The 13,261-nt window shown below is 35.5% G+C and overlaps 1 protein-coding gene across 1 annotated transcript in view; it reads left to right on the forward strand.

Moving 5' to 3' along the window:
* NCKAP1 (NCK associated protein 1) overlaps window positions 1–13,261 on the forward strand; it is a 107,423-nt gene that overhangs the window by 20,461 nt on the left and 73,701 nt on the right. The window contains exons 3-8 of the mRNA XM_017867484.1: window positions 2,157–2,247; window positions 2,449–2,505; window positions 3,209–3,351; window positions 3,435–3,525; window positions 9,887–10,024; window positions 10,826–10,874. Of these exons, the coding sequence (XP_017722973.1) occupies window positions 2,236–2,247; window positions 2,449–2,505; window positions 3,209–3,351; window positions 3,435–3,525; window positions 9,887–10,024; window positions 10,826–10,874 (490 nt within the window). The 5' untranslated portion in view covers window positions 2,157–2,235. The remainder of the gene's footprint in view (window positions 1–2,156; window positions 2,248–2,448; window positions 2,506–3,208; window positions 3,352–3,434; window positions 3,526–9,886; window positions 10,025–10,825; window positions 10,875–13,261) is intronic.

Raw genomic sequence — 13,261 nt, forward strand, 5'->3', positions numbered from 1 at the left:
AGCCAGGATAGTCTCGATCTCCTGACCTCGTGATCCACCCGTCTCGGCCTCCCAAAGTGCTGGGATTACAGGCTTGAGCCACCGCACCCGGCCAGTTCTTAGGTTCTTAATATGGAAAATGAGATTTGTATTTAAGACCATTTAAGGCTCATAGTAAGATGGTAACCGTATTATTTATTGTTCAGACTAGGACACAGAAGTTGGAAGGAAAGGGGACACAATTAATAAAATTACACTAGGGCAACTAAAATAAATTGGGATTATTAAGCCCAATATAAACCAAATTATACCCTTCATATCTTATTATTATGAATGTACTTTCACCTGTAGTACTTTGAAACTCAAGTTCAAAGTACTGAAAAGCAGGAAAAAGGACTAAGACATCAATTCTAAATGTTTAATGTTGTCGAATAAGGTAGTAAGTAATTCACTTGATGTTTTTGGAGTAGTAAGGATTAAAATGTGCATATATAAACATGAAATTGTTCTGAAACAGATTATGCTGTGCAAAATAGAGTCAGCTACTCTCACAGATGAAGCTAAACATAGTCACTACAAGTATATGTCTTAATTTGTCTGGTATTTATGGGTAGTAATGAAACATTTCATTTGTGAGTATTTTCTTTTTATTTTGAGATGGAGTCTCATCTCTGTCACGCAGGCTGGAGTGCAGTGGCTCAATCTAGGCTTACTGCACCCTCCTCCTCTCAGGTTCAAGCGATTCTGTCTCAGCCTCCTGAGTAGGTTAGATTACGGGCATATGCCATCACGCCCAGCTAATTTTTGTATTTTTAGTAGAGACAGGGTTTCACCATGTTGGTCAGGCTGGTCTTGAACTGCTGACCTCAGGTGATCCACCCATCTTGGCCTTCCAAAGTGCTGGGATTACAGGCTTGAGTGTGAATATTTTCTAAATAGAATTACTTCTTTAAATGTCTTCAGGGAGTGCAATATTTAGGGTGGTTTACCCTTATAATAGTAGGGTCTAGCAGACTGCTGTGCTTACTGTTTTAAATTGGCTTTTTGTAGTTAAAAAAAAAATTCCTCTGATGTTAGGCTCACTGCTGTAAAATTTCTGACTTATCACAGTGGTTCAGTACAATTATGTGTGGAGGCATCTTCCCCCTAATGTTCCTAAGTGTCATTCAGAACTATATGAAGGCCTCAGCCTTGTATGGGCTTTGATAGCAAATCTGATATTTTGAGCCACTTATATTTTCCAGTTTTCTCATGTTCTGAATAAACTTCTTACACATTTAACGTGTGTTTACAACACCTGGGTATCTTGTTAAAAGGCAGATTCAGATTCAGTAGATCTGAGGTAAGCCTGAGATTCTGCTTTTCTAACATGCTCCTAAATGATGTGGGAGTGGCTATTCAGTAAACTACACTCAAGAGTATCAAGGTTCTAGATCATTTATTGGAATGCTGAGAATCTTATAGGGCATTAAAAATAGCTAGATTCTTTTAGAAATTATATCAGTAGTTGATTTTAAAAGAAAAATAGGGACTTTTGTAAATTTAATTATATGGTTAATTAAAATACTATTTGTCTTTCACATTTCCCTCTTTCATGTCTTAACTCTAGTTTTGCTTCTTTCTCATTTCTTTTTTGTTGTTGTGGTTTTTGCTTTTGTTTAATATATTATTGTGTTTTGTGGATCTGGTCAGGGAACCGTTACCGTATTTTATGTTTGTATCTACATTTTATTTTGCATGCGTAACGTGGCTTTACCTGGATGTTCTTTTTGGTAAGTTCCAAATTTATATAGCATATTGTTTTTTTGTAGTGTAAGTTGTAATGTTTTTCACCTTCTTTTCTCCCATTTCTAGTAATGTGATCATGCTCATGACTTGTTTTTAATTTTTTAAGAGTTCATTTGATACTTTTTTTCCTAACACTTTCAGATTTTCCTCAATAGTAGTGCAATTTGGTACTAATATGCTTTGATTTGTTTTATAGCCTCACACTGTCAGTTGCTGATCACTGTTAGCAGTTGCTGTCTCGAGTACTTTGGTTTTTAAAAAAGCCTTAATCATCTAGAAATATTATTCTAAAAGCTTGTGCTTCCATATAGCATAAAAGAAGATAGTTTGTAGTAAAATTAAATATTTTTGTTCTCTATGAGCAATGCATTCTAATTTTGTTTTAACAGCAACAGCTTGCACAACTACAGAAGGAAAATCAGAGATTCTGAAAATCTGGCATTATATTACTTCACATTTGTAGATGTTATGGAATTTAAGGTATGTATTTTAATATATAATATTTAACATTTCAGAAGTAGATTTAAATGTTTATTAATTGTGTAAATTGCTGTGTCACTTGTAAATAATAAAATAGAAATCTTCCAGAACTGAAATTTAAAACATACCTTATTTGTTTGTGTTTTCTGAATTTAAACAGATTTATACAGATAAAAGATTACAATAAGTATTTCTTTTCAGGACCATGTTTGTGAATTGCTGAATACTATTGACGTTTGCCAAGTCTTCTTTGATATTGTAAGTATCATTTTCAGAAAAATGTCCAATTCTGTTTCCAGAAGAGCTCAGGGGACCAATTGCTTTTCTTTAGCTGGATTATGTAGCTAGCATATAAAGTTTTAGCATTATTAATTTGGCTTGTTTTATAGCTTTTTTAAAAAGTAAAGTATATATTCTCTTTATTTGTTTTGATTGTCACAGAGTTTAAGTGTTGTACGTATTGGGAAATACACGTTAACTTTAGTATTTTGTTTAATAGGCCCAATTTTCAAAAGTTAAATGGATAATATTTTCTCTCTAAAAGGCATACTTGATGGATTCTTTCTTAGTATGATAATTTTTAGATACAAGAAGTCAAAATGAAAATTGTCTCCATTTACTTAATGGTGAACTTTAAAAGAATAATTTTTTTTCCTCTTTAGTGAGATTGGCACCAGTGTTCCTTATTATTCTGGCTTTTATCCTTTTGAACTGTTACCAGTTTGAATATAGTGATCACAAGCTCTTTTTCTTTCATCCATGAAATTGTGTCAAACACAAAACTGTTATCTGTAACTGCCAAATTTTAGACATGCTTTTAGTGAAAGGAATTAGATAGCATTTTAGAATGGGGATAAAATACAGAAAATTATTAGCTCTCAATAGCCTCTGTGAAGATTTTGTGTGTGTTTTAAATTTTAAGAAATAGGAAGTAGTTGAACTTGATTTTTTTTTCTCCTAGACTGTAAACTTTGATTTAACAAAGAACTACTTAGATTTAATTATAACCTATACAACACTAATGATACTGCTGTCTCGAATTGAAGAAAGGAAGGCAATCATTGGATTATACAACTATGCCCATGAAATGACTCATGGAGCAAGGTAGATTTGCATTATAAAAGTCTTTCTAAAATGCTCAATGTGATAGATTACAACTCATTGAAATTTGATGTGTCTGTTTTAAGTGACAGAGAATACCCACGCCTTGGCCAGATGATTGTGGATTATGAAAACCCTTTAAAGAAGATGATGGAAGAATTTGTACCCCATAGCAAGGTAAGAGGCAGTTGTTAGGCATATGAGAGAATAGGCATATAACATAGCGTGAGGATGGATAGTTGGATAAAGGGATAATCTTCTTTTTGAAAAATACTGTAATGGGATATAAGTAATAGTTATGTGTGCTTTTATCTAATTATGGACAGGGAACTAATTAATGAGATTCAGAATAGTGTATAGAGACTCAAGTATATATTGATTGATTTCATTATAGTTTTTTAGATTTTAATACAGCACTAAACAATAGAATTTACCATGTGGTATTTGAGAGGGTCTGTTCTCACACTAATAGGTTTTAGTAGCAATTCTGCAAATTATAGTATAATATTTGTCAAGTTACTTAACCTCACAATACCTCAGTTTTCTTATCAGTAAAAATGGAATAATAATAGCACTTAATTTCATATGGTTCTTAGAAGAATTAAATGCTTCATTTAAAAGTACAGAGTATTTGATAAATTTTAACTTTATTATTATAGTCTCTTAATGAAAAAAGTGACGGGTTTTATGAAAATAATTTGAAATGACTATCTTTTAAGAGATTAAAAATAATGAAATAATTTTGGTTGTAAGTAGTCTTGTCATTATGGATTCTCTGCAGAAGGGCTGATTCACAGAATGGTAGTTTCTAAACACTTCAAGGAAATTTATAGGTATCTCATCCAATCTCATTATTTATAGCTAAGGATTAAGGGCTGGAGCAGTATCATGACAAGGTAAGTCATTTGGTAATAATAGTGGCAAAACCAGAACTGAAGCCCAGGATACTAGAATTTTGGTCTACATTGTTCTCTTTGAATCATGAAAGTTAATACCTTGTGTAAGTCTGTGCTTTTTTCTTTGAGACAGCGTCTGGCTCTGTCGCCCCAGCCAGAATGCAGTGGTGCAATCTCGGCTGACTGCAGCTTCCGCCTCCTGGGCTCAAGTGATTCTCCTGCCTCTGCCTCGAGAGTAGCTGGGATTACAGGCCTGCACTACCACGCCTGGCTAATTTTTTGTATTTTTAGTAGTGACAGGGTTTCGCCATATTTCCCAGGCTGGTCTCGAACTCCTGAGCTCAGGCAGTCCACCCACCTCAGCCTCCCGAAGTGCTAGGATTATAGGCATGAGCCACTGCACCTGGCCACTGTGCTTTTTTCTTGTCATACAGTTAACACCAATAATTTTCTTTGAATTTTTTTACTCCCATGAAAATTCTGAAGAGTTTTTTTCCAGATTTGCATAGCTACATTATACACAAATTTATATAGGTTTTCTGTCTGGGAATTGGTTGAATTATTAGTTTGCAAGAAGCTAGTAGATGGCATCAGTTTTGAAATTTAAAAAAATCAGCATTTTAGATGGAAGTATCAGAATTCCTCAAAATGCTGCACATATCATGGTCATCTCCTGTCTCAAGTATCAGTAGTGGTTTTTCCCCACCCGGAACTGTCATTTCTATTCCTCTCCTCTTTTCTCTCTGGATCCATTTAGGGTTTTTCCCTAATCATTTATGGTCTTGTTTTGATTTAACTATTTTAGATTTGGTTCTTTCTCCACTTAGGTGTTGAAAATTTCCTTGACAGCCTCTTGAAAATTCCAAGCTAGGCTCTTGGCTATCTTTTTAAGTTCTACATAGTCGTTAGCACATTAACATATTCAGTAGATGGTAGGTTATTGATAATTACATAGGATAATTCATTTTAATTAGACCAGTTATTTTCCAATCTTGATTTTTTCCTAATATTCCATGATACCTTAGAATTTTGATAAAACACTATTGTTTATTTGCCAGGGTTTGTTTTTCTGTTTCTTGTTTAGATTCATGGGTACGTGTGCAGGTTTGTTAAATGAGTATATCGTGTGATGCTGGGTTTGGGCTTCTAATCATCCCGTTGCCGAAGTAGTGAACATGGTACCCAGTAGGTAGCTTTTCAATTCTTGTCCCCCTCCTTGCCACTTTTGGAGTCCCCAGTGTCTGTTGTTGCTTTGTGTCCACGTGTACCCAATGTTTAGCTTCCCCTTATAAGTGAGTACAGTAAGTATTTGGTTGTCTGTTTCTGCATTAGGTGTCTTACGATAATGGCCTCCAGTTCCATCCATGTTGCTGCAGAAAGACATGATTTTGTTCCTTTTTATGGCTGCATAATATTCCATGGTGCATATGTACCACACTCTTTTTATCCCGTCCACTGTTGATGGGCACCTGGGTTGATTCCATGTCTTTGCTGTTGTGAATAGAGCTGCAGTGAACATACGAGTACAAGTGTGTTTTTGGTAGAACAGTTTATTTTCCTTTGAGCATCTACCCAGTAATGAAATTAGATGCATGGTAATTCTATTTTTGGTTCTTTCAGAAGTCATCAAACTGCTTTCCACAGGGTTTGAGTTAATTTGCATTCCCACCAACAGTGTATAAGCATTTCCTTTTCTCCAGTAGCCTTGCCAACATGTGTTATTTTTTTGACTTTTTAATAATTGCCATTCTGACTGGTGTAAGATGGTATCCTATTTTACCAGTGGTTTTGATTTGCATCTCTCTGATGATTAGTGATGCTGAGCATTTTTTCATGTGGTTGTTGGCTGGTTATATGTGTTCTTTTGAGAGGTGTTTATTCATGTCCTTTGCCCACCTATTAATGGGGTGGTTTGATTTTTTTCTTGTTGGTTTAAGTTCCTTATAGATTCTGGATATTAGTCCTATGTTGGGTACATAGTTTGCAATTATTTTCTCCCATTCTGTAAGTTGTCTCTTTACTTTGCCTTTGCTATTCAGGCTGGTTTTTGGTTCCATATATGTTTTAGAATAGATTTTCTAATTCTGTGAAAATGACAGTCCTTTGATTGGAATAGTGTTGAATCTTTAAATTGCTTTGGGCATTATGGTCGTTTTAATGATATTGATTCCTCCAGCCTATGAGCATAGAATGCTTTTCCATTTCTTTGTGTTATCTGTGATTTCTTTCAGCACCGTTTTCTAGTTCTTCTCTTAGAGAGGTTTCACCTCCTTGGTTAGGTGTATTCCTAGTTATTTTTTTGTGGCTATTGTAAGTAGGATTGCTTGCTTGTTTGCTTGCCTGCCTGCCTGCCTGCCTGCCTGCCTTTCTTTTCTTTTCTTTTCTTTTTTCTTTTCTTTTCTTTTCTTTTCTTTTCTTTTCTTTTCTTTTCTCTTCTCTTCTCTTCTCTTCTCTTCTCTTCTCCTTTCCTTTCCTTTCCTTTCCTTTCCTTTCCTTTCTTTTCTTTCTCTCTTTCTCTCTTTCTTTTTCTTTCTTTCTTTCCTTCCTTCCTTTCCTTTCCTTTCTTCCTCTCCTCTCCCCTCCCCTCCCTTCCCCTCCCCTCTCCTCTCTCTCTCTCCCTCCCTGCCTGCCTTCCTTCTTTCCCTCCTTCTTTGTTGATGGAGTCTCACTCTGTCACCCAGGCTGGGGTACAGTGGTGCCATCTTGGCTCACTGCAATCCCCACCTCCCGGGTTCAAGCAATTCTCCTGCCTTTGCCTCCTCAGTAGCTGGGATTACAGATGCCTGCCACCACGCCCAGCTAATTTTTGTGTTTTTAGTAGAGTTGGGGTTTCACTATGTTGGCCAGGCTTGTCTCAAACTCCAGAACTCAGGTGATCTGCCCGCCTTGGCCTCCCAAAGTGCTGGGATTATAGGCATGAGCCACCGTGCCCGGCCAGGATTTTATTCTTGAGTCCTCAGCTTGAATGTTATTGGTGTATAGAAATACTGCTAATTTTTGTATGTTGATTTTTGTATCCTGAGACTTTGCTGAAGTCATTTAGTTTTCTAGGTATAGAATTATATTGTCAATGAACAGAGATAATTTGACTTCCTTTTTTTCTATTTGGATGCCTTTTATTTCTTTTTCTTGCTTGACTGCTCTGGTTAGGACTTTTCAGTACTATGTTGAATAGAAGTGGTAGGAGTACAGACACCCTTGTCTTGTTCCAGTTCTTAGGGGAATGCTGCTTTTGCCCATTCAGTATATTGGCTATGGGTTTGTTATAGATGGCACTGATTATTTTGAGGTGTGTTCCTTCGATGCCTAGTTAGTTGAAAGTTTTATCATGAAGGGATATTGGATTTTATCGAATGCTTTTTCTGCATGTATTGAGATGATCATATGGTGTTTTATAAAATTTTGTTTATGTAGTTAATCACATTTATTGATTTATTTGTTGAACCAACCTTGCATCCCAGGAATAAAGCCCACTTGATCATGGGGAATTAACTTTTTGATGTCCTGCTGGATTTGGTTTGCAAGTATTTTGTTGACGATTTTTGTGTCTGTGTTCATCAGGAGTATTGGTCTGTAGTTTTCTTTTTTTGTTGTTGTGTTTTTACTAGATTTTAGTACCAGGATGATACTGCACTCATAGAATGATAAGGAGGAGCCCCTACCCCTCCACTTTCTGAAATAATTTCAGTAGGATTATATGTCTGGTAGAGTTCAGCTGTGAATCTGTATGGCCCATGGCTTTTTCTGGTTGGTAGGTATTTTATTACTGATTCAATTTAATTACTCATTATTGGTCTGTTCAGGATTTCTGCTTATTCCTGGTTTCATAAAGCAAATCTCAATAAATTAAAATCATGCCAAGCATCTTCTCAGACCATACTGGAGTAAAAATAGAGGTCAATACCAAGAGGAATTCTCAAATCCACACAAATACTTGGAAACTAAACAATTTTATCCTGAATGACTTGGGTAAATAATGAAATTAAGTCAGAAATAAAAAAATTATTTGAAACAAATGGAAATAGTGACACAACATACTGAAACCTCTGGAATGTGGCAAAAGCAGTATTAAGAGGAAAGTGTATGGTACTAAAAAGATGATAAAAATAGCTCAAATTAATAACCTAACCTTGCACTTTAAAGGAACTAGAAAAAGAAGAATGAACTTAAACCTAAAGCCTGCAGTGAAAATAAATAACCAAAATAACAGCAAAGCTAAATGAAATTGAGACTCTAAAGACCATACAAAGGATCAACAAAAACAAAAAGTTAGTTCTTTGAAAGGATTGTCAACAAGGTTGACAGACTCCTAGCTAGATTAACAAGGAAAAAAGAGAAGATGCAAATAAGCACAATCAAATGAGAAAGGTAATATCACAACCAATCCCACAGAAATACTAAAGATTATCAGAGACTACTAGGAACATCTCTGTACACACAAACTAGAAAATCTAGAGGAAGTGGTAAATTCCCATAACATACAACCTCCCAAATTTCCCAGGATTTAAAAAAATTAACATAATTTTTAAAGCATTCTTAGTTGGCTACGTCAGAATCACTTTGTGTAGAGCTTAATAAAATGATAGATTCTGGGGTTCTGTTTCCAGAGGTTCAGATTCACTAAATTTCAGTTGGAGCCCTGTATTCTGTATTCAGGAAAAACTTCTGGCACTCTGTGTGCAGTCAGATTAAAGAATCATTCTTAAGGCCAGGCGCGGTGGCTCACGCCTGTAATCCCAACACTTTGGGAGGCCGAGGCGGGTGGATCACGAGGTCAGGTGATTGAGACCATCCTGGCTAACACGGTGAAACCCCATCTCTATTAAAAATACAAAAATTAGCCAGGCGTGGTGGCGGACGCCTGTAGTTCCAGCTACTCCGGAGGCTGAGGCATGAACCTGGGAGGCGGTTCCCGGGAGAATGGCGTGAACCTGGGAGGCAGAGCTTCCAGTGAGCACAGATCACGCCACTGCACTGCAGCTTGAGTGAAAGAGCAAGACTCCATCTCAAAAAAAAAAAAAGAGTCACTCTTTACAGAATTTTTAGGAAGCAGGGATTAATGGCAAAAGACATTTATGAAAGCAAGAAAGAAACATTTGAGATGAAACATTAAATATCTTGATAATAAAGCTGTAATCAACAAACCAGTTGATAAAGAGAAGTAATTTATTAAGATGAGATACAGTGTATTATTTTTATAAGACATTCTTTAGAGAAATATAAAGCATGTTGAGTTTTATTAACACTTAGTCATATAACCCCGAAGTCTTTTTCTTTTAAAGCTATCAGAAACTATCAGAATGGAAACTTGTATTGACAGAAAGATGACAGCAGGCTCTCTATTCCTTTTGGAATAAAGTTCCCAAGATTGCCACATATTTTAACCTTTAAGAAAATAACATGAGTTTCTGACCTAAGCTTTTGCTCGGAAATGCAGAATCTGTGTAGTTTTTATAACATTAGCAAAAAAAATTCTAGAGGAGAGGAGCCACAATCCAACTCAGATATTATAAGGAGCATGGCTGTAATTAGGCTGTGTTGTTTTATGATGGTATAGTTAGAAACCCACAGCAATTATAGCTGGAATGTAAACAGAAAAGGAAAACAAAATTCTTCAGCTTTCTTTTTTGTATTTTGATTAGTCTCTTTCAGATGCACTAATTTCTCTTCAAATGGTATATCCTCGAAGGAATCTTTCAGCTGACCAGTGGAGAAATGCCCAGTTATTAAGCCTCATCAGTGCACCTAGTACAATGCTTAATCCAGCGCAGTCCGATACTGTATGGTTCTATTTTTCTCTTTTGAATGAAAATAAAGTGACTTTTAAAAAAATAATAGTTCAGCAATGCTGTTGCAGTTTGTTTCTAATTAGCATTAGCTTATTAGTTGAAGTTCATGTTCATTGCTTAAGTCATATTGTTCAGATTTTTTAGCTTTAGAGTCTTAATGAAAACTGGTGATAAATTAATATGGTGAATAGTATGAGTACTTTTTTCTTTAAAGTTAAAAGTTTGTTTTGCTTTATCATGATAGAAAATTTGAAGTATAAAGAAAAGCAAAATCACCCCACATCTCACCAAGTAGAACCAAGTAGACAAAATCATTGTTATATTCCTTTGTATTCTTTTCAGTCTATTCTCTATTTATGAACATAGGTGTTCCACATATGGAGAATACACACACATAGCTATTGATTTTGGTGAGACAGTGAGCATTCAGACACATAAATGTCTTTTATCTTGACTAAAATTTTATCTTTTGGAATATTGTAAACTTTGAAATAGGCTTGAGAAATTGATAAGTTGTCATTTACCAGATTAAAGATAATTAGCAACAATATTTTTTAAAGAGAGGTTTAATGGTGTGCAGATGTGAAAGGGGCACACTTCTCATTGTTATTTATTGACTGCAAGTTTCAGTATAGGTAATAAAACTTTTATCCAGCTCTTCAAATTTGTTGTGGTAGTGTTTGGGCGAAGAGTTGGGTAGTAAGTTATCAGGAGAAGGGGAGGAGAGTGACTCAATATGGAATATTTTTTAGAATTTCTTTTAACTGCAAATATATATGTTCTCTTTTTAAGATGCCTTGTGAATACCTCTCTTTGGATGCAATGGAAAAGTGGATTATCTGTAAGTAAAATGGGTTAGTGTTATGATTATTCCCCAGGTTTTACGTTTCAGAGAAAAATAGCAGGTGACGTGGTTACTGCCTCTGTGCTTAGCATTGTGCTAACCCATCTATGTCCACTTCCTCTTTCAGTCCTCATATTAATCCTATCAGAGTAGATAGTCTGTTTGTGTGTGTTTTTTTTTTTTTTTTTTTTTTTTTTTTTTTTTTTTTTTTGAGATGAAGTCTTGCTTTGTCACCCAGGCTGGAGTGCAGTGGCACAATTTCGGCTCGCTGCAACCTCCGCCTCCCGGGTTCAAGCAGTTCTCGTGTCTCAACCTCCCGAGTAGCTGGGACAAGAGGCACACGCCACCACACCTGGCTAATTTTTGTATTTTTAGTAGAGGCGGGGGGTTTCACCATATTGGTCAGGCTGGCCTCGAACTCTTGACCTCAGGTGATCTGCCCGCCTTGGCCTCCCACAGTGCCGGTATTATAGGTGTGAACCACTGCGCCTGGCCAGGTAATCTGTTTTAAAGTTGAGGAATCTGAGGCTTAGGCCACACAGCTAGTGAGTGACAAAGACAAGATTAAGAACCCAGCCTAACTCCAAGGCTCATGGGTTACATTATATTACCTTTCAACATAACCTTCAAAACTAAATTTTGGTTTTGCTTTTAATTATTATTTAAATGTCACATCTGTTCGCTTAAAGTTTTTGGTTTTAATTTACTGCAGTTTATTTAATAAATTACTCATGTTTGGCAGTTTTTTAGATGCATAGGAGATAAAAGTACTAGTTTCTGCTTCTGAGAAGCTTGCAAACTATGAGAGAAATAGACACAAGTTTTGTTTGTTTGCTTTTTTGTTTTCCGTCATTTTATTGTGAGCATCAAGACAGTTGAAATAATTGTAGAGTGAACACCCATAAATCTACCACCAAGTTTCTATGACTTCTAATAGCTTGTTGTATTTGCTTTTAAGCTGTTTGTTTGTTTATCAGCTTCAAAAGATATTTAAACTTTTAGGTTCATGGGTACATGTGCAGATTTGTTGTATAGGTAAATTGCATGTCATGGGGGTTTGGTGTACAGATTATTTTATCACCCAGGTAATAAGCATATTGCCTGATAAGTAATTTTTTTTTATCCCAACCTTCAAGTAGCCCCTGGTGTCTTACATTGTTCCTTTCTTTGTGCCCATGTATACTCAGTGTTTAGCTCCCACTTATAAGAAAGAACATGTAGTATTTGGTTTTCTATTCCTGCCTGAGTTTTCTAAGGATAATAACCTCCATCCATGTTACTGAAAAGGATACGATTTCATTGTTTTTTTATGGCTGTGTACTATTCCATGGAGACACACAGGTTTAATACAGAATGAGAATTTCTGTAATATAGATAAATTCCTCCTACTCACCCCTAGGCTCACTGCCACAGGGGAATAATTTTGAAGTGTTTGTATTTTTTAGTTTTATTTTGATTTATTAACTTTTAGAGAGTAGAGTTGGCCCTTTGTATCCTGGAGTTTTGCATCCAGAGATTCAGTCAACAACTGATTAAAATACAGGAAAAAAATTCACAAAGGTCCAAAAAGCAAAACTTACTGCATAATGAGTACTACATTGAGTTCATGCAAATGAAGTGATGTGTAGGTATTGTATTAGGTATTACAAGTAATCTGGAGGTGTTTTAAAGTATGCGGGAGGAAGGGTGTAGGTTATATGTAAATACTACACCATTTTATATAAGGAACTTTAACATCCACAGATTTTGGTATCTGTCGATGGTCCTGGAACAAATCCCCTACACTGAGAGATGACTATATTTATTGACTTTTTATTGCAATGTTTCTCAAACTATGGTGGAGGACCAGTTTTCCTCCTTTAATGTTTTTTGGATTGATCTTTTAATAAAATAAAGAAAATGAATTACTAAAATTCCCAGAAAAATGAAGTAATAAGGACATAAAATATAAGCCCATAGTTTTTATTACTAGATTCAGCCTAACAGATTATTAGGTTTCTACTCCAAAATCACTGTGACATTTTTATGAAAATTTCTAAATAGTCTCTTCCAATACTTAGTGTCATTATGGACTGATACTTTGAGTTGTTTTTAGTATGAAAGAGGAGGAATTTAACAGTAGTATCTGGCCTTAGCTATTTTTATTAATTGTGTTATTTTTTACATTGACCAGGTTTGTGATATTTATATTTTCTTCTATAAAGATAAATGAGATTTTCGTGCTTTGTCTCATAGTTTATTTAGAAAAACAGCTTTCAGAGTTCTGATCTTGCTCAGTTGTGTGGTAATTGTTAGTTGTTTCGTGCTTATGGATGTGCAGCTGAATAACTGAGTTAATTAGTGGAGTTAGATGTCATAAGTGACCTCTGGAGTTACATAGGATT

This window comes from Rhinopithecus bieti, unplaced genomic scaffold, assembly GCF_001698545.2.
Source record: "Rhinopithecus bieti isolate Rb0 unplaced genomic scaffold, ASM169854v2 scaffold_3041, whole genome shotgun sequence".
In the NCBI taxonomy this organism is placed as follows: domain Eukaryota; kingdom Metazoa; phylum Chordata; class Mammalia; order Primates; family Cercopithecidae; genus Rhinopithecus; species Rhinopithecus bieti.